The sequence below is a fragment of the Mesoplodon bidens genome, assembly GCF_964165515.1.
Source record: "Mesoplodon bidens genome assembly, contig: HAP1_SCAFFOLD_157, whole genome shotgun sequence".
Lineage (NCBI taxonomy): Eukaryota > Metazoa > Chordata > Mammalia > Artiodactyla > Ziphiidae > Mesoplodon > Mesoplodon bidens.
The window spans coordinates 948,725-970,537 of NW_027671774.1; the positions used below are offsets into that span (position 1 = coordinate 948,725).

At 55.4% G+C, this 21,813-nt stretch overlaps 1 protein-coding gene and 1 pseudogene across 2 annotated transcripts in view; both read right to left on the reverse strand.

The window, feature by feature from the left end:
* LOC308611077 (BCL-6 corepressor-like) overlaps positions 1 to 12,096 on the reverse strand; it is a 36,876-nt gene extending 24,780 nt beyond the window's left edge. The window contains 1 exon segment of the mRNA XM_081260007.1: positions 11,968 to 12,096. Coding sequence (XP_081116133.1) covers positions 11,968 to 12,081 — 114 coding nt within the window. The 5' untranslated portion in view covers positions 12,082 to 12,096.
* LOC308611092 (centrosomal protein of 78 kDa-like) overlaps positions 1 to 21,813 on the reverse strand; it is a 138,780-nt pseudogene that overhangs the window by 51,686 nt on the left and 65,281 nt on the right. The window lies entirely within an intron of this gene.

Consider the following 21,813-nt stretch of genomic DNA (forward strand, 5'->3'; position numbering starts at 1 on the left):
ACATTGACTCTTCTTGTGGCTGAAAGGATTGGGGACAGGGGTGGGGTGTGGGCTAAAAGGCACAACAGTCCGGTGTGGTGGCCCAAACTACGACTCACTTCCACGGCTGCGGTGCGTGTGACTTACAGATGGAGGGGTAAAAAGAGTCAGTGCGCTGGCGAGCCACCCCACCCGAGCCCTAGATTAGATTAAGCCCCAAACCTGGGTGGTTTGGCCTGGGAGCTGCAGAGGGAGGGGGCTGAGTAATTCAATGACGCCTGCTCGCTGGGGACCAGCAATCAGGAGCGAGTGCAGAAATCGGAGCAGCCCAGGCTGCCGGGCTGGGGCTGGGGCTGGGGCTGCAAGATTCCGGCCCACGGGGAGCAAGCAGAAGCCACCCGTTTTCCGTCTAGCGGGAGGAGGGGGGAGGCTGCTGAGGCACAGGGGAGAGCCCCGCCCCCTCCTTAACTTCCCGGCCCACCAGCCCCACCCACACCACATTCTAGTTTGCTGCATGAGTGAAGGGTCAGGACAAGCTGCATTTTATTCACAGGATTATCACGGTGCGTGATTTATCCTCGTGCAGGATTTTAATTGCTCTTTGGAGGTTGAGCCGTTTCTTTTGACTGCGCTTCAGCTCCATATCCTGCTGTTAAATGCTGGGTTAATAAGTAGGGGAGCCTTTAATGCCTGGGACCGATGGCCCTAGGCAATTCCCCTGCTCAGACTCCCTTGTCCGGGGCAGGGTGGCGGGGGAGGGCCCCCCCCCAGCCACGGCCTCTTTACACAGGACCCAAACCTGAGTGTGAAATCACTGGTGTGCAGCTCATGGGGGCAACTTTTCTTTCTCCTCCCTCACACACCCACCCACACAGCTCCCGAAAGCCCAAATGTTCCCCAAGTCGACACATTTCCTTTGTTAGCAGGAAAAAATACGCAAATGCTTGCTTTTACACTTTAGCACACGGAGCTGACTGCCAGGTCTGTTGGGTGGGAGCCACCAAGGACTGGGGACTCTTTTTCCGAGAGTGACTAGGGGTGGGGTCGGGGAGCACCTGGGAGACCTGAATCCCAAAGCCAGCCAGGCTATCCCTCTGCATTTCTTTGTCCTAACACAGGCTTTTGTCCACCAGCATCCCCCATCGGCCCCTATACAGAAGAGAACACCATCTGTTCATCAAGAGCCCCACGCCGCAGACACACGGCGCGTAGTTAGAGCTCAACGATGAAGCTGGAGGAGAGGCAGGGATCTCCCAGTTGTGTCCGGCCTGGTGGGATTCTAGAGAAGCTATTTCTTTAGGAAGCGTCCCTTTCTTTAGACAGACTGGGGCATTTCCAGTGGCTGGCCACAGTGCCCCGAAAAGGTGGACTCAGATGGACTTGGGCATCAAGGAAGGTTCTGTGGGGGGCTCACGGGCTGTTCTTCCATGTTTCGAACATACAAATCAAGTTGGGGGCAGGCCACCACTAGTGCAGGGCCGACCAGAAGGCACGTTCAACAAAGTGTCCCCTCCCTAACCCCTGCAGCCCCTTCTACAAAAGGAAGACCAAAAGGAAGATGTCCAGGGAAGCCTCATCTAAAAGGTGGAGGAGCAACATTCCTCGGTGCAAGTGTCCTGGCCGTGGCTGCAGCGGGAGGACCACACCATGCCACCCCCTGGCTGGGTGTCATGATGAAATTTGGACATTATACCAGAAGCCAAAGGGTCACTCCATCAAACCCTTAAGAAAAGGATGAGGGACGAAGCGTGTGTGCCCTCGAAGCCCCAATCTTCTTCTGGTGCTCCAGTCTTCAAAACTTACACAAGCTGCCTCTTACATGTCTCCTTCAGTTGTCACCTTGGGACAAGGACCTCTGAGCACCTGACTGAGGAAACAGAAAGGCCCCTGCCACAATCATCCTACTGAACCCTCTCCCCTCCCCTCAAAAAGGGCCAGCAGCCCCCTTCCCTTGAAAGGGCTTTTCTTTAGAAAGGGCGGCCTGGACTTAGCATGAGAGGGGAATGCACTTTAGAGACACCTGGGACCATGGGGTGCTTTCAAAGCCTCTCCCCGCCCTTCCAGGTCTTGACTGGTGGGGTTTTCAATATTAACACCGCACAGATAAATAACACCCAGTGGCAGGATGAAGTGTTCTTACGTGCACAGGGTCAGATGGAGGGTTGAGGCCCCGAGCGTGGTCCGTTGAGGCCCCGAGCGTGGTCCGGTGTCACGGGAGTGGAGGCGGGGCGGGGCGGGGGGCTGGCCGTGAAGAAACAAGAGGAGGAGGGGCAAGGCTCAGTACTGGATCCTGCTGACTACACCCACACACACACACCCACACCCACACACACACACTTATAAACTTTAGCTGCCCCATGAACTTTTTGTGAACTGTTTAAAAGTGGAGGTCTGTTGAACAAACAGCGGCGCCACTGCCAGCCATAATTTCATTGCAACGAGCTAAAGACTTTTAACTCTCTTCCGGTTCCGGGCCAAAGATGGACCTGAGTGGAAAGGGCCAAGGAGCCGGGGGCCCTGCCTGGCGTGAGGCCCTTCTCCAGAGTGACAGCCCAAATCCTGGGCAGGAACACCCTCATCCTGGGCAAAGGCCATACTGCGTACACCCCACCATCACTGAAGAACGGGCCCACCCCCCATCTCTCTGGGATGTAGAACTAAACTAACTAAGGGGATCGTGGGCGCAAGGGACACAGAGATAGGGTCAGAGACACCGCCACGCTCACCCCATTCCTCTTCTAGAAGCGGCTATTGAAATAGTTGGGGGTCTTTCTTACTTTCTTCTTCTTCTTTTTTTTTTAACCTCCAAGGAAAAGTTCTTCAAAAGTGACTTCCCTGACCCTTGGCTGTGGGTCATGCTGCAGGGGGCAAATGACGTGATTTAGATGACAGACACAGCAGGCGCTTTGCTGCTGTATATAAGAGGCTCATCTGCCCTTATTTCTCAACGACCCCCCCCTTTTCTTCCACAGGTGGGTGATGCTTCTGGAAGTGCCAAGATGTGTGAAGCCAGTCATGAAAAGCACTTTACAAGCACCAACCTGTTTCCAGTGGGAGCTGCTAAGCTACACCCTGGCTCTGGGTTTTAACCCTTTTTTCCAGCAGTGGAGAGAAGGGGGCAAGGATGTGGGACAGGGATGAAGAGGGAAGGTGGCCAAGAGAAGGGGTCAGCCGGGGAGACGGAAGAGCGTCTGGTTTCTGAAGAACAGACCAGGAATTGTGGTGGCTGCCCGCTGAACACCCAGTTCTGGGAGAGACCCGGCTTGCAAAACGCAGACTTGCCGCGTGGTCTCCGGCTTTCGGTCTGGCCCTAGGGGCAAGCACAGGAGAGCTTGAGTCTCCCTCGACAGACTTGGGCAGTCATCTGGTCCGGGAGCCAAGAGTTATGATTAGCATCCGAGCTTGGCCTGGACGCTGGGGAGAAGAGCCTGATTGGCAGAAAGAGGTCAGAGGGACCAAGATTAGGAGCTGTCCCCCCAACCTCGGCATCCCTGAGCGAGGGCACTTTGGCCCTCTGTGGAAAGACACGAGGGGGCACACGGGTCCCCAGCTGCACCCACCACCGTTCTGCCGATTCCTGCCATGAAGACACCATTATGGAATGAGGAGAAGGAGAGAACATTTGTTTTGTTTTTTTTCTTTAAAGGCGACTTCCCTTGGCAGGCAACAAACAGGCTGCAAAGGAAGGAGCAGTGGCCGTGAGAGGCTGGCGTGAGCGCAGGGAGGAAGGCAGCACCAGGCCACTCCTGCCACCTCTCCTTTCTCTCCACCCCAGCTCCTCCTGGCACCGGGCCACTTTCCACTGCCTCCGCCCTTGAGGCGCTGATGGATTGGTTCAAGTCTGCACAGCACGCTTGTCAAGTGACAGCGACGGAATGGGAAGCAGTGTCACCAAACCATCCCAACTCCACTCCAATACGAACGGTGCCCCTTCCTAGGGCCTCACTCTCTAGGCACCCCATGCCGCATCAGGCATTTATCCAGTTAGTGACCAAGAAGACCTGGACGGGTTTTGGGGAGCTTCCGGCTCAGAAGGCCGGGCAGACGGCAGGGCTCCCAGCCAGCATGCCATGTGCCACGGTCCTCCGTAGGCTGGGGACCTCTTCGGGGAAGGGGTGTCTCTCGCTGCACCGGCATGGCTGGTTCTCTGTGGAGGACACGCGCGCGCGCGCGCAGTCACCACAGCCTCCCAGCTCCCACTCTCATCCACGGCGTGTCTCTGGGCAGGTGGCCGGACCTCTTCAACTCTGGCCCCCTCATCTGTAAATATTTGGCACCGTGTTTTCCAGAGGATTAAACTGCACTATGGACTCGAGTTCTGCCTGGCAATAGCTGGTGCAGGCCACATCTGACCCATTAAACAGCATCTGACTCCACTAAACATTCTACGTAACAAACCAACCCCAGAATGGCTACATAGTTTCCTTGCGGCAGAGGGAAGGCTGAGGCAGGGACACAGAGGGGGCCAGAGAGGGGTGACCTTCTGCAGAGTGTGTGGCTTTCATGGAAGCCCAAAGCTCATGGCGCGGGAGCCCTTCCTGGGACTGCTCCAAGCGCAGACTGAGTCACACACAGACACTTCTCTACTGGTGTCAAGGAAGGGAGGGAAGAAGAAGTTCCTATTTTAGCACTGGGGGCCGCGAGGAGGTGGGAGATGAGAAAAAGCGGTCCAGGGTGTGCAGCGTTGGGGCAAGTCCTCCTGGGATGTTTTCCCCAGTATGTGTAGCAGTGGGGAGAAGGGAACCCCAAGGATGCCCCCAGGTCGGGGCGAGGGTCGCAGGCGTCCTGGGGTGTGGCTGAAGGAGGTCGCCCGACGGGTCCTGCAGCCGGGCATGGGTGCTGGGGGGGAGTGAGGAGTGGAAGGAGTGATCCAGCCTGCCCAGGCGCTGTCTCTTGGCACACTCCAAGTCATGGCTGTCGCCGCCTCCAGAGGCGTCCCCACTCACGACCCAAGTTTTGCATTAGTAACAGAGCTGCGGAGCAGGAGTGCGGGTGTGACGGGGTGGGGGACGGGAAACTCACGCAGCTGGCCCTGACCTTTTGAGCAACCAGAACCTTCCCTGCCTCCTCCCAGGGCGCCAGGATAGCGCCGCGAGCCACTCGGGTCAGTCGGGAGTGAACTTGGCCCGCAGCGGCAGCGGCGCCCCCTCCCCCGCCTCAGCCCCGAGCACGAATCGGTCGGCAGCAAAGGGATTTTCTCTCCCACCACACACACCCGCGCTGCCGCAGGCTCCGCGCCCCTCCTACGCCAGGTCCCCGCGCGGGGCCGCCCCACCACACGCACCCCCCGCCCGACCTTCCAGGACCCCCGGCTCTCTCGGCCAGCCCCCGACCCCAGCTCACCCCGCCCGCGCGCTCCTCTGGGCTCCCCCTTCCCAGGCGCCTGCCGCTGAATCTCTGACAAAAAGCAACTTTGGGTGGGCGCACGGAGAACCCAGGATGTGCGGCGGCGCGCCCCAGGGGAGTGGGCACTGACTGGAGACCGCTCCGGCCCATCGTCCTGCGCTCCCTTCGGCCAGTCTGGAGTGTTCTCTCCGTGGAAGCCTCCCCCACCTTCCCCGATTCAAAGATGCAAGCCAGGTGTAGCCAACTGTAAAAGGGGGCTCGGGGGCTTGGGGAGGGGGGCACCAGCAAGGATCGACCGGGAGAGCCGCCGCCAAACCGGGGCTGCCCGCCACACACCCCCTTTTCCCAAAAACAGAGCCGTGGCCCCCCGTCAGCTCTTGGACCAACCTCAGACACTTCCCCTTCCCCCCGCCAACCCCCCCTCCCGACGCCAGGCCTCGGCTTTTTGTTCCTTTCACTTTCTTTCACGGTTGTGCCACACACAACCACGCGTGTATGCAAGAGGGGGCCCCATTTGGAAGCTGGTGTCCCTCAACAGGAGGCAGCAGCCCAGGACAGGAAACCTCGGTTGAAAGCAATCAATCAACCTGACTCCTCTCCTCCCCGCCCACCCACCCTCCACACCCCCTCGGGTCTGGTCCCTACAGGCTGGGTTCCCACTTGGAGTCTACACAACCTGGAGGCAGATCCAGAATAAACGATCCATAGACCACGACTCTAGACGGGGTGTCACTGCACTGCAGCCTCCATCAGGGCTTTGTAGAAATAGTGAACTCACTGCAAACTCCTCCCCCCACAAGGAACAAGCTAGACCAGAAAGCTATTAACGACAGCTATCATTAGTACACACAGGAAGCACAAAGGAACTTTTTACGAATAAAAGATGCATACAATACAGGGTCCTGTGACCTGCACCCGGCTTCCCTGCTGATTGTGTGCAGCCTGGGAGTCCTGGGAAGGCTGGGGATGAGGGTCAGAGGAGGACAGGGGCTCCCACTTTCTTTACGAGGAACAATAGGAACCCCACGTCTGTTCATCTTGGAACCCGGAACACCCCAAACAAAGCTGTGGGAAAACTGCGGTAGACGTGGGGGCCCGTGAATTTTTCTAGCTGTTCAGAGCTTAATTACTCCTCCTTGACCCGTGGGACCAGACACGACACCACCAAGGTTAAAATGCCCCAAACAGCGCCCAGCAGATGTGAGCGAGCTGGCAGACGCGCCAATGAGACCTGCCTCGGAGCACGATAACAAGTGACTCATACGTTGCATATCGTTGAAAGAAAATTATTTTTCTCTAATTTGCATTTGCTTCGGGGGAAAAAAAAGCCAACCAGAGTCCCTCTTCACAAGCACGAGTCTAATCCTGGAAATGCAGCCCGGCTGCTTTAAGAGAGCTGGAAGGAGGGAAAGACTGCCAGCGCTTTGGCGTTGCAGGCTTGTTTATCTTTCCGCCTTTCCTCCAAGGCGAAACTCGTTTTTGCAAGCAACATTCCTACAGAAAATGGCACACGTCCTAAAAAGAGACCAATTTATAGAACTGGCACCGAAGTTCATGTATCATTCCAGAAGCATCTCCCAGCTCCCCACTAGGGAACCCAACTAGATGTAGAAGTCCACATTATAACTCAGAGAGTAGATGTGGGGGCAGGGGGGAGCGGAGGTGGACCCGTAATTTGCAGATATCCTGCAAGCTGTACACTCAGGGGCCGAAATCACACAGAAGGGCAGGATATAGAATTAAGTCAGCTCTAAATGATCCTCCAAAGCCCGGGGGCCAGGGTTGCGGAAGCCTTCAACCTTGAGGTTGGGGGGAGTGGTGCTTACCCCCAGCTTGCCCCAGGACAGCCCAGGGGCAGGCCCATCTTCTGGACCATCCTGAGGACCATCCTGAGCCTGCCAGCTTGGACCGGCCCAGCGGGGTATTGCTGCCACCCACCAACTGTTCTCCCTCCCACCCTGGCGCCTCCCCGCAGTGCCTGGCAGAGGACCAGGAACTCAGAGAAGGCCGGGCTGTGGGCATCTCGTTGATTAAGTCACAGAGTGGGTGGCGCTGTGGGCAGACCTCAAGACAGCACCGCTGGTCCTGCAGCTGAAAGGCAAGTGCGCTCTTAAAAACCGGGAAGGCAAAGGGAGGCGGGTGATCAAAAGCCGACTTGCACCCCTCCCCACCCCCATTCACCCCCCTTCGGGTCCTGAACCTACACACTTGTGTTTCCAATCCAGGAAACGGGGCCGAGGGCATAGAACACAGCGGCCGCCTGTCTCTTGAACTTGTCTGAATAACAGGGCCATTTCAGAGGAAGAACAACGGCCTTCAGAGCCTCTGCAATTTCCAGAAAGCCTTCAGTTAATACATTCTTTCCAACAGGCTTGCTTTAGGGTGGAAAGTTACTTTCCCAAATCTTAACAACCCGGTCACAAGCCACTGAGGCCCCAGGTCAACAGATCCCGGCCAAACCCCTCCAGACAGTTGACACTCATGACCCCGCAGGCCTTCTCCTGCCACCTCTGCCTAACAAATTCCCTAATCCACAACACACCAACCAGCGCGCACGTCCACCACGATCCCAGGAGCCAGAAAGATGCGTGTCGCGGGGTGCGGGGGTGCGGGTGCCGCCGCCGGAGGGCTCTCTCGCAGCGCATCCGAGGGCTCCCGGGCCAGCAAGGGGCGGCCACCTCTGCAGCTCTCCGTGGGCCTGCACAGTGCACGCATTGTGTGAGCGCCGAGGAGGCACAGCGCTGCTCCTGCACCAACAGCTGTCACATTATTTGCACTCGCTGTAAACAGCCTTCACATTCCCCCCTTACCACACAGTTAAAGCCAGACTAACAATCCAGTTAGAGATCAAACCAACAGCAGCATTGTGTCTGCCTTCGCACCAAGCCCAGCAGCTGGCAGGTTTCTCCAGAACAAGAGACCCCCCCTCCCCCCACCCTTCCAGGCTCCAGCCAAGGCTAGCCTAGACAGCAATGCGTGTGTCGCTGCTGATTGTTAAAGCAAGAGAACACAGCCATTTCGCGCAGAGTTCTGTGGGGTTCATCAGCTCTCTCCCAGAGTTTCTTCCTCTCAGGCCCCCTCCCCCATTTCCTCAGCTGGGAATAAAGGTTGTTCAGACTCCCAGGGTCGGTTTCTCTGCTCAGCAAAGCGTGGGTCGGCCTGCCCCGGCCAAGCCTGGGGTCCTGCAGCCCTCTCTACCGTGGTCCCAGAGGCTAGGCAGCTTGGCACTTTCTGCAGCCCAAAGCCTCGTGTTTCGGAAAACCGTCCAACTCCCTGAATCCTTCCTGGTCGCCCCACTGATCAAAATGTCTCCTTTTATGATTTTTGGTTAAGTCGAACATTTCCATCATCGTCATTATTAGCGCAAATTACACGCCTAATCGGTCCTTAAATAGATTTTAATTAAATAATCATACAAGGCTCATTTTATGACTTAAGAAAGGCATTAGTTTTCCTTATAAACTTTCCACCAGAATATAGAATAATGATAGCAGACAAATACTTATTCTTTGAAAAGCACCAATAACTGATGGGCAGAGTATTGGGAAAGCAGACCCTGCTTCACACCTTCTGGAATCCAAGTGGAGACTAGACAGACCACATCTGCACAACTTTCCTCCGGAGAAGGGAGAGGGGATTTCTTCCTCCAAAGCATTACTTTTGTCTTCTCTTTGGGGCCAGGAGAAAGGAACCCCAAATGTTCCTTTTCCTTGCCCATCTGAAGAGATGTCTCCAGCTTAGAAGTCTCTTCTAGAGACCACTCCTCGCCACCCCCATCTGTTTTCCACCCCTCAGTCTGCTGAGAGCTGTGGTGGAAAGCAGGCAGGCTGTGCTTGTTAAATGCTCTGTAAAATGCTGTTAATAAAATAATAAATACAAAGGATGGAGGCTGCTGGTTCCATGGGTGTTTTGACTGGAAATGCCTTGGCACTTGTCATGTGTTTACGGGAGGGCAGACAACTCTAGGAATTACATAGTTTGGACATCTCTGTACTTCATTTATTCTTTCCTAATTGACGTAGGCCTAGAGCTATGTCAAGTTTGCATTTGTACAGAACTGTTAAATGCCTAAGAGTTTCTCCAATTAAACCAAGTTTTAAATCAGACCCAAGGCTGGAACGTACTCTCGGCCTCGCCCCACTCCACCCCTCTGCCTCTGTGGCTGGAGAAAACAAACAGACCCTCAACAAGATCCCCTGTCCTTGCTCTCCCCACCTTCACCACCCCCACCCGCGGGGGGGCACCTAGGGCAAAGGTTAAGGTGTCTTTCAGATTACAGGCAAGGCCCTGGCTACACACACTGGAAAGCACTGCAGTTGGGCGCATCCTGGGCATACTCGAACCTCTAAAATAGTGAGCTAAGATCGGGGGAAAACTGCTGGCCTGGTAAAACCCACTGTTCACAAAACAATGTCAGCAAAGACTGGAAGGCATTCTTTAGAGAGGTACCAGGGACTCATGCCTACTGAAGCTCTTTCAGCACAAAGGCTTTTAGGGGAAGAAGGGAAAAGGGGGGTGGGGGGGAGGAGAGAAAGGGAGGGCTCCTGTTTCAGAGCAGGCATCCCCAGAGAGTCAAGAACCAAGTGTAGCTTCAATCAAATGCTGACTTCCCCTCTGGGAGTCTAGTAGGAAACCTGATCACAGTAGCTTACTACCGGCCTGGATCCATACAGGTCTGGTTTTCTTCTCATGCTAGTAAAGTTTTTAAAATACATATCCATAGAAAAGAAGCAATCCCTGACAGACTTTTATTGAAAACCACACTGAGACCTCATAACATCCGGACTTAATCCCTATCAGACAAACCACAGCACCTCTGGCCTCTGCAGCGGGCCAGACCCTTTCACCTCTTCCCACCAGGTCTCTCCCCTCCAGCCGCTGCTGTTCCCTCCCCCCGAAAGAATGACGGGAGGACTTGCCAAAGAGCACCTAGATACCGGTTCTGGAATCAATTCCTAACCATATAAATGATCCCACTTAGGGGGAGAAAAAAAAATCCCAGCCTTTTCATATGGATTCCTTTAAAGCCCAGAATGCAAAGAACTGTAACAAAGGGAAAGAAGGAGGAACCCACGGAGGCAGACCTGGAGGAATAGCCTCAGGAATACCCTTGGAGGGGAGCTTAACCTGCAGGTTGGTCCCCAGACACTGGCCTACGCAGGTCTTGCGGGGGGAGGGCGGCAGGCATCTCAGGGGCAGCAGGGAACGGAGAAGCAACCTATAGGAATCTGACCAGTCATTCAAAGCAATTACTAATCCTCCGGGCCTACTATGTGCCAAGTATTCTTTGATCCTAAAGGTGGAAAATTATACCCAGTCTGACAAATAAGAAACTTACTGAGGCTCAGAGGCCATAAATAACCTGTCCCCAAGGTCACACAGCTAGTAAAAATGGGCCACGGTCAAACTCAGTCCTGGAGTTGCGGAGAGGAGCCAATTATCGGTCAAATTGTGCCATCCCGAATCCCCAAGAAGTTCGGAAGGCTTCCTTAGCCCTTGTACTCCAATACAGAGTAAAAGGATAGCACTTAACACCTATGAAATTCGGTCCACAAGGAGCCCGCATCCTAGTTTCTCCTACACCCAGAAATCTCTTGGTCCATGTGAAGTCTTTCGAAATTTCTGCCAACATCCTACCCATCTCCCTACACTGGAACACCCTGCTGTGAGGCCAGGGATTCCCAACAAGGCTCCACTTTCCCCTCCTCCAGGAGCCCAGAACAGGCAGTGGGAGGTGGGTGCTACTCTTAGGTCTCTGGAAAAAGTGCTGACACCTGGAACTACAAGAAGGCTTGCCACACTAGTTTTGCCACATAAAGCAATCAATCAAATTATCTAGACAGAGCAAAAGCCCTTTGGAAAGACTGCCTACATCTACCTTTCCTAGGACTTTAATGAAAAACCCAGGGACCAAAGTGGGCTGGGGAGGCAACTGAGGGGGAAGCGGCTTGCAAGATGCTGGACCCTCCTGGACTCCTGGGGGTCCCCACAAAAAGCCAAGTCCCGAGACAAGCCGGAGGTTGGGGTTCTCTCTCCTCTCCAGAACTTCTCATCCCAGCAGCGCAGGGTCAGCGCTCAACATCCCCTCCCCACCCCATCTTCAATTTCCTGGTCTGCCCCGGGCTTTCAGAAGCTCCGGGAACCATCCACACCCGATGCCACAGACGCCACAGGCTCCACGACCCAGGGCCGTCTCCAGCTCAGCTCGGTGGGAAGGGGAACGGGCAGGAGCGCCGGACACTCAGCCGCCCCTGCGGCTTCCCGGCCCCGGGCGGGTGGCTCCTCCAGTGGCCGAGGCTCCGGATGCGTGAAATGGCTCCAGGAGCGCCTGGGGCAAGCCAGGGCCTCCGCAGCGGGAGGGACCGAGGCGATGGCGGAGCCGGGTCCTCACCCCTCTAGTCAGCCAAACACGCCCCGGCGGCCCGGCAGCCCCTGGCTTGCAGCCAGTGGCTTTCTCTCTTTTTTAAACTTTCCGGCCTTGGCGATCACCGCCGATTGGGACAGGATTTCCAGCCCCCGCCTTCCCTCCTCCACACCCTCCGTGCAGGCCCTTCCAACCTCCAGGGAGGTGATCCCCCCACCCCCGGCACCGTGAGTCCCTGGCCCCGGCAGACCCTCCCCCGCCCCCGCCACTTGGGCCACCTGGAACGAGCCGCTTCCCAAAGCGATCGGCGTCCGGCCGAGTCTGGGGCTGCTGCTGCGTCCGGGGAGGAACTCCCGCAGCCTCCAAACGTCTAGGTCTGCCCGCAGCGGCATGCAGAACCGCCCCCTACTCGCGGGGGGGGGGAGGGGGGCGGGGAAAGTTTAAGGCCTGTCTTTAAAAAAAAATGTAACTCTTCAGATGCAAGAATTTGGGTGCCCTTGGCACGGTTATAAGCGCTCGGGTAGAACAACAGAAATGGGGGGGGCCGGAAATGGTGCAGGAAGACCCCTATAACCCTATAAACCTCTCCTCCCCCCTCGCAGTTACTATTAGCATTAAAAGATCCCAGTGCCTTCAATGCAATAGTGCCTGTTTATAACTTTTCCCTGCTGGGTCCCCATACCCTAAACAAGCCCGCTCCTCACGTTTTGAAATCACCAGGGCAAAGATCGCTCCCAAATCTGTGACCTCCCGGAGCTCTTGGGCCTCTCACCTGCTCTGCCCCTGGCACCCTGACTTCACTCACCCTCTTCCCCCCAGTAGTTCCTCTGGTTTGCACCTAGACAATAAATTTAGTTTCATTTAGCTTCCGGTCTTTAACTTTAGCAGGTCTCCTTTTTGCATGCAAATCAATATGGCAATGACCATCTAAAAGCTCGCCCGGCCCCGGGTCAATGTAAATTGATCATTGTCCGCCTTCCACAAAATAACACCGGGAGTCTGTGATGCATAACGAGATTATACTGGAAACTGTCTTTTAGATCAAATTCTATTTAATGCTGTCAGGATCTTCTCCTAGCGGACTTCCCCGCTAGTCTAATCACGGGGCGCCGGAGCCCATGGGTGCTGAGGGGCGATGGCTGGCCGGGGAGACATGGTTCTAAGAAATAACAAAGTGCGGGGACGCCCCCACCCAATTCCAACACCCTCGAATAGGGGCCGGCGGAAATGAGCCTGCGCTGGGAAAGGGGGCCTGCTACAGAAACGTTGCGGGGGTGGGGGGAAGCTCATTGGTTAATTCCCATCCAACAGAAAGTCAGCTATCCCTTCCGGAGGAACACATGGCGGGCAACCAGCGAAAGCCGACGGGCCGGGCTGGAGGTTGGGAGACGTCCCCGGCCAAGTGCTCGGGGCACAGGCGGCTTGGCTGCCACGGGGGTGGCCTGAGAAGACCTTCCACTCCTGCCCCGGCTGCTTCTCAAGCCAGCGCCACCATCCAGGCCCCGGCAGCGCAGCCAGCCTTGCAAACAGACGGAATCCTGCCAGCCGTTCACTCGGGCGAGGCAGCCCGGTCGGGATAGGCCTCCCCTCCCCTGCCTGGGCGAGGCCCCTCCAGGCCCAAACCGTGTGAGCCGAGGGCTGGAGGCCTCCAGCCAGGAGAAGGTCCTCCCGCCCCTGCGCGGCCCCCAGGGTACGGGTGTGACCCTGGAGCTTAACAGAGGGCCTTCAGAGCTCCTTTCGGCCTCGGGCTGGCGGGGGAGCGGTGGGGCTGGCGGGGGAGCGGTGGGGCCAGCGGGGAGAGGGGCGGTACGGCGGCCCAAGTGGACCCGTGAGGCCCCACGCCCCGCCGGGCTGGGTCTGCCGGGCCCGCCGCCCTCGAGGAAACCACCGAGGTGGCATTGCCGGGGCCGCTGGGCACTCCCGAGGACTGTCCTGGGGTTCGGGCGGCTCGGAGGCCGGCGAGCCTCCTGCCCAGCCCCGGCTGTCGTGCCCAACCCAGCGCGGGCTCCACCCGAGTGCTGTCTTCCCAATAAAAGCTGGAATTCCCGGCTGGGCTCAGACAAAGAAGGACCGCGGCAAACCGACGCCACGCGCAAACCAAACCCAAGCCGAGTTTACGCGCGCGTCTGGGGTCACAGAGGCGCCTGCTAATCCTCTCTACGCTGGCCGTCCCCGCACGGTCTCCTCAAAGGGGAAAAAAAAAAAGGGAAAGTAAGCATACCTCCCCTTGATTCCGCCCAGAGGCCGAGCTTCGTACTTCTTTCGGTTCAGTCTCTCTCAGTTCACTAGGCCCTGCGCCACCTTAGCAAACAGGGCTTAGAGGAGCGCAACATCCCTTGCTTCCGACCCAGAATGCAAAGCTACTCCTTTTTCCTCCACCATCCATCCTCTCAGGGTCCAGAACTCAAAAATCTTTCAGAAATCCTCCTACCTGCTCAAGACATACTCTCTTCCCCACTCCAGATGGGAAGAAACTATAACCAGAAGCAATCTTAGTAACCAAGGGCCATCCACCCTTAGCTAGGCACCGTCGCCCTCAGTTTCCCTCTAGCCGAAGACACAGTATTTCCCAGTGAATGAGTGTGCGAATGTGGTTGTGTGGCCCACACTTCCGTGCCCTGCTCTGTCTCACCGGGCAGGAAAATCTTCATCAGGCACTGAGGAGTTTTTGTCGTTCAGCCTGTGTATCTAAGCATGGATGTATGCATGTGAATGCTTTTTGTGTTTCCAGGTGACCCTCTTCACACCTTTAAATGGGCTTTTGTCTCTCGAACGAACTTACAGAAATTCTGCTCCAGTTGCCAGCTCAACAAAGTCTGGGATTTTCTCCTAGGATCTCGCTCTAGGTCTCAGTATTTGCATACCCATGTTTACATTCCTCGCGGCCAGTTCTTTCTCTCTTCTCTATCTCTTGTTCCATGTGGGCACCAGAGCCCAAGTGTCTTGATTTGTCTCAGCACATGTCATTCAGGCGCACATCTTAATCTGTGCATTCCTGTCTAACACGTACACCTCCCCACGACTTACATTCTTGCTTTGCCTATAATGGGGCTCGTTCCCAGACCAATATGGGTTTGCAGTTTAATGTAACTAGAGGATCCCCTAAGACTACAAACCCTAAAAGGAAGAGGAGGGGGAAGGAGAGAGGAATGTGACTAATGATTCATTTCTCTATAGGGTAACCCACCTACCTCAGGGGTCTACCTCAGGGAAAGAACGAGACCAATGCCTGCAGAGTTGTATTAAATTTTTAGACCCATTCAATGTTGACCCCATGGATGTGGATACAAATGATCGATCTTGTACACATCGCTGTCCAACTCCTGTTTGGAGGCTGCCTCCCTGCACATATCTTATTTGAACTCTCCACAAGTTCATGGTTAAAAGTGTTTTTATTTACATAGACAACTCAAGGACCCCTTTGCTCTCTCCGATGCATACCTGTACGCAGTGGACAGGCATTTCAGGCTTGGGTCTTTGGTAGGCAACACTCTCGGTCAGAGGCCCCACTGACTAAAGCTCTGAGCAGACCTTCACATACTGGGCCGCTGGGAACGGTAAGGTCTAACCTCTGCATCTCCCCAACTCACTTCCTTAAGTGAGGGTGCCCACTGTGTGTGTTCACACCTTCCCCATTGAGAAGTATCGGGTCAAATTAGATCACCTAGCAGCTGCGTTTGGTTCCTCGAAGAATCGAGCCCAATGTACCAGGATGTGAGATTGCATACACAGAAGAGAAAGGAAAACCCTAAGCCCAGACTCCCGCCTCCTCTCCCCAGGGGGCTACTTTGCCTCCAGGAATTTCTACTACACTCCCCACCCCCACTCTCCCTATCGTCTTTAAAGGGTTAAGAGAAACCCTCGCAGCCTTGCCTCCACCCTGGTCGCTGGGCCCAAAGGCTCGCTCGCTCACGGGAGTCTGCCGCCGCCTCCGCGGCCCGCCCCCAGACAGACAGAACGCTGGAGCGTGACCGCGCCTGCAGGGTCGGGGTGGGACTCTACGGGCTCGGGCTGCCCCGAGCGCACAGCGGGTCCGCCCCGGCCCCGGCCCACAGCGCTCCCGCCAGCCCGGCTGCCGGGGCACAGTCACAGCTCTGCGCGCTGGGCAGTCCGATTTTTATCTTGTCTAATCCCAAACTGGGCGGGGAGCACAGGCGTCGTGCTTAGAGAACAAGAGATAGGCAAGGGAGGCGGGGAGGAGCAGCCAGGCAGCGACGCGAGCGGGAGCGAGTTAAAGACACAGTCGAGGCGACCGAGAGCAGGAAGAAAGAGCGGGCTGCGCGGGCCTCGAGGCGCCGCACGCAACGCGCCGCCCGGCCAAGTTACACTCACCTCCCGGTCGCCCCTCGCCGCCCATCCCTCCCCACTTCCCAGAGGCGCTCTCCGCAGCCCGGGCCGCGGGGTCCCGGCCTGTGTGGGAGGCACAGGCCCGGCCGGCCCTGCAAAGGGCTGGAGAGAATCGCTAATAAGCTGTGCGGCCCATTGATCCGGAGAACACTTCCTAATTAACTCTCAGTCACCTACTGGTGACAGTGCCTCAAAGCACAGCGCTGGGGCCGTCCGAGCCCCAACCCCGACCTGCCCGCGGAGCGCCTGGCGCCCGAGCCCCGCGCCCCCCCCCACTACCCCAGGCAATCCCGGTGAGTGACGGCGTAAACCCGCACACTAAAGGCCAGCCTCGGATTAAACCTGGACGGCATATTAATCACCGCCATCTCCCCGCTTCCTCCTCGCGGTGAAATCATGCCCATAATAAACACGGGAACCGACACTGCAAAGCCCAGACCAGATAACGGGTCGGGGGTGGAGTGGGAAGGGTCGAGAAGCAAATGTGTTTTCCAAGTGTCCACGTACAGGAGTCTCAGAGGCCGACAATTAAAATGCCTTCCACACAAGCAATTCTGTTGGCCAAACCGAATCCAACACCTCCTAAGGATTAATTTCGGCCCGCGGTGTCCGTTTCCAGTGCCACAGCAAGTGTCACATGGCTACAAATACCCAAGTCTGTCTGCGTTCACCACCCACCACCTTCTGGGGTGGGCCATTTCCTCCTCGTTTTTATTCCTAAGTCATTTTACGGATTTTTCTCCAGAGACTACCCCTAGAAGCAAATACCACTACCCCTCCTCTGGCCTTCTCTCAAAAAAAGAAAAAAACAAACAAACAAAAAAGCAGCTAAAACCCTGAGCTGTCTACTCTAGACACAAGAGGCTGTACGAATACCTATTTGAAGCGCGCTGGTTTCTTTTTTTAAGGTTTGTTTTTAAATACACATAACCCTCCCCCCTCCTTCGCTCTTCCATCCCCGCAACCCCCCAACCCTTTAGACGCCGGCGGCGCGCGCCCTCGCGCGCGGGCACTCACAGCCTCTAGCTGGAGATCGCGGACTTCTGGAAAAGATTCATTAACTGCAAATTAAGCCTCGCCCCGGCTTCGGCCTACACGAGGCCAGGCTCAGCCGTCTCAGGGACCCGGGGACGTGCCCACTCGAGAGTGCAGGCGGCGCGAAGCCCGCCGGGACCACGCGTGCCTCGAGCCGCCCTACTCCGCACACGGCGCCCCGGGGCTTGCTTGGTAAACAGCAGGAGCACGTCGCCGCCGCCCCGAGCCCCCTAGTTGGCGGAGGCTCTGCAGCGCAGCCGCCCGCCTGCTCCGAGCGCGGGCCCCAAGGCGCAGCGGCGCCTCGCCCTCCCCGCCTCGGCCGAGGATCGCGCCCGGGTGCGCAAGTTCCTCTTCGCCCTCAGCCTCTGCGCCGCACGCCCTCCGAGTGGGACCAACTTCCTCCGGCCGCAGACTCGCACACGACCTACAGGGCTTTCCACCAGACTCCACGCTACCCAGAGGAGGACCCAGGTCTCGCCCCCCCGCCCGCCGCCGCCCCGCCCCCGCACGATCTATCCCCACCCCTGGGGTCTCACAACTTAAAACCAACCCCACGACGTCGCGGGGAAGGTGGGGGTGGACCAGGGTGGCAGATTACAATTTTAAAAGAACATTTACAAAACAAAGCGTCTGACCTGACTGGCTGGCTGGCGGGCGGGCAGAGTCGGAACCCCTCGCTCTGCTCCATTTCCTAGTATTTTTTTTTTTAATCCACGTGATTCACGCTTTGGAGCAAGCCAAAGAAAGCCAAAACAACAAAAAACCGGGACTCCCCTCACGAGTCGCGCGGCAGCGGCGGCCAGGTCGAGCTCGGCTCGGGGCGCCCGCCACACACACCCTGGCGCACGCACACGCCGTCGTTCCACGAGCAAGAACGAGCTGCCCCCGGAGAGGCGAGACGAGGCAGCGGCGGCTGGGGGTTTTTACAGTTCTTTCCCGAGTCGAAAAAGAAAGCAGACGGGAACCCGCCGCCCTCCCTTTCCTGCTAGCGAGCTAACGACGAGCCGAGCTTCCCAACTTCCAGCCCAGCTCACCCCCCCGCCCCCCACGCCCGACTCGCGGCACTCAGCGACGACCGCGCTCCCGCGCACACAGGCACACACTGCCTGCAAACTTCCACTCCGCGAACTCCCTGCTCTCCTCCCAGCCCCCAGGGGGGCGGCAGTCCGCCCCCGCCGCGCCCCTCCCTCCCCGAAGCCCACGCCGGGCCGCTTAGGTTGGCTGCATTTTTAATAACTTACAGCTAGGAAATAAAAACGAAAGCGAGCAAAGCAGCCAAAGTGAAGCGCGAGGCACAAGCTTCGAGGGGTACGCGAGAGTCAGAAGAGCCACCCGCCGCTAGTCTGGGCCCCGAGGGAGGGGGCCGACTGCAGCCCGCCGCACGCACGGCCGCCAGCCCGCGCGGCCTCCGCGGGGAAAGGTGTTCCGGGCACTGACCTGAAATCCCCAGCCGGGGAGTAAGCAGGGAGCCTGCGATCCGGCGCTTTGAAGTTTTCCCCGGAGCAGAGTCGAGGCGGCGAGGAGGAGCGACAGGAGGTGGGGTGGGTGGGGAGAGGTGTGCGGGGTTGGAGGAAAGTGGGGTGGCGACGTTCGCGATGGGAGAAGGGGCCGGGCCGGGGAAGCGCGGCGAACAGCAAAGTTTGCCGTCCCCCGCTGCCCGCAACCCGCTCGCCTCTCTCGCTGTCTGCTGCGGTCGGCCCCGCCGAGGGGTGGGCTCCGGGCCGGGTGGGGGCGGGGGCGGGGCCGGGCGGGGCGGGCTCAAAGCTTCCGGGCAGGTGGCGACAGCCGCGCGCTCGGGCAGGAGCCCCAGCGCCATGTTGACGATTAGCCGCGAGCGCCAGCTCGGGCTGGGTGTGTGAACGTGTGTGTGTGTGTGTTGGCCAAGTCTTCCCTGCGCGGCGACAGCGCGGCTTGGGCTCCCCGCCCGGCAGCTTGCGGGCTCCCCCTCCGCCGCCGCTGCCGCCTCGCTCCCGCTCTCGGTCGCGGCCTGGGCTCCGGCGCGTCTTCCCCGCTGCCGCCGAGCTCGGTTCGCGTTCAGCAAGGAGCGTAGCTCCGCCTCACCTCGCCGCTGGGAGCCCAGGCTCCGTCTGACGCCGCGCGCCGCGATCCCAACGCGTGCCCCCTCCCTGGTTCCCTCCTCTTCCTCCTCCCCCTCCCTCCCAGCAGCCGCCTCCCCTCCCCCCGCAGGCGCAGCGCTCGGGCGACAGCCGCCTGCCCGACGCCTCCTCCAGCTCTCGCAAGTTTGAGCTCCCCCAGCCTCCGCTCACCCTCCGCTCACCCTCCGTTGCAGCGCCTGGGCGGTGGGGTGTCGGAGGGGTGACTCCCCAAGAAAGGTTTGCCCGAGTTTCCCCAGCCGTCATCGATTCCCGGCGCGTTTCGCCTAGCTGGGTCCGAACCCCAGACCACTTGGGTGGCGTCCCCCTCGCCCCATGTCCTCCCCTCCCCCGCTTGGACCGAGTTGGCTGCGCACACCCCGCCCGGGCGCGCGCCCTGGGCGAGTGAGAGACCGACTTGGGCGGCGGCGGCGGCGCGGGCGGCCCGTTGATCCTGAGCCGAGGGGATGCGGGGCGGCGGGGGCGGCTCTCCCAGCCGCGCGCCGAGACCCGGAGAGTTACAGAGCAGGCGTACATTGGAGAGAGCTTTCCTATATAGGAGAGCCAAGAATTTGTTACTTCTTGAGGGGAGAGCATGAAGGTAGGGGACCCTATAATGAGAATCCCAGGATTGCTTCTAGATTTCTAACTTGGATAAATGACAGGACGGTACTCTTTGGTGAATACTAAAGGAACAGTAACAGCAGCAAAAGTCTAAGAATGGAACTTTAACATATCACAATGCCACCTTTAAAGTAAATTTGGCATTCTCCTCCTTTTTGAATGAAAGAAAATGCATTAATTAAAGACATACACATTCACACACCTGCTAATATCTGCTCTTCTGCAATCATGTGTTTTCTGTATAGTGTCTAAATATCTATTCCAATTGAAGTAGTGCTTGAACACTTCAATATGCCTCTTTCCATCCAAAAAGAAAAACTGTCTATGACTGTTTCAACGTATTTTAAATATATGTATAATCATTGCCAACTTATCTGCTTTGCAGATTCTCGTTTCCTATACAATATTCAATATCTCCCTTTATTGAAAATGTCATTGCTCAGTATTATGATTGTTTTTCATTTTTATTATATGTCTGAATGTTAGAATTATTGATTAATCTCTTTATTAATGGAATAATCTCAGCACAATGTTAAATACACTTCTTCTCTACCATTATATGTTATTTTAACGATTTTCCATACAGTTACTTTAAATGGGATTTTCAGAGTTTTCAGGCTTTTTGAAGTCAGTGGGATAGGCTCCAGTGAGTAAAAGAAATGCTGAAGAACAACAATATGAATTAAACAAATTTAAGTAGTTAAGAAAGCACTAATCTAGTCATTGAGAAATATATACTAATATTTACATAGTATGTATATATAAATCAATAGTTTCAAAATGAGATAATCTACTGAACAAAATATCTTAAAATGTGAATGAAAAGATGTTGTAAAATCGCTATATGATTAAAGTACAAACATTTTTATAAGCTTGGAATATCAATAATAAGTGCATTTTTGTCTGGGAGACAAGTTGTTATCTGGGAAACCTCAAGACATTTTGTAGATTATCGAAATCACTTTACTATCAATCTTGAGCATTTCTCCTATCAACTCTATAATTAGTATTGGAAATTAGCATGATGACTCTATTTCACCATCAGGAACATTGAAGAAACTATTTAAAGTGCTAAACATTGGTTTTAACAAACAAAAAACAATTCATCTGAAGAAGATGTTACAATGAACTGAGGAATTAAAAGATCTCAAAGTAGAGAAATTTCACTGACTGCAGTATAAACAACTTGAGGGTAGAGAGTGTCTGTTTTTCCTGTTTGCCCTCCAAATTTGGCAACAGTGTTATATGCACGGTGCAGGGTAATAAGCAAATATTTAACAAATGAAAAGTACTGAATTCATTACCTTGTGGTACAAATTAGGATTTCTTTTGTACTGTAACTAGAAGATTTTAACTTCAGCATTATGAATTATTAATGTCTTTATCTGATTCCCAGTTCTGTGTCAACCAAACTTATTTGAGTGATAATTAGAGGACTTCATGTTTATCCTATCTTCTAGGATTTCACTTTTGCATATCTGTTAATTCATAATTTTGACATTTTTATAGCACAACCAAAGACTATAAAAACACAGAGCAAGCACTTGCCAAAGAACTCTAAATAAAACAGGTCTCAGATATGAAATTAGAGCCAAGCTTGGTTATACTTCTAAGTGCTTCATCTAAAGAGAAACGTGCAACACTGCTGCATGAATTAATCACCTAGGGTGACTTTTAAACCTATCAACAGCTCGCCCCTCTATCATATCTGATTTTATTCAATAGTCTAAGTGATAATAATTTTTTGATCAAGAACTTTGTTTTACTGGTTGTAAAGGTGCGCGCATGCACGCGCACACAATCCCCAGTGCTTTTAAAAATTGTGGGACAGAATTAATCATAACTATTGAGTTTAAATATCATTTATCAACTTATTAAAGTGCAAGCACACAGGGAAAATAAGCTAAAGACAAGACTTTCGTTTTTCAATTTATTTTTAAAAAGTCTTGTAGAAATCTTTATGAAATTAACACAAAATGGTGGTACCAAAAATCTTTTTGCTTTGTTTATTCCCTAGTCTGTGGC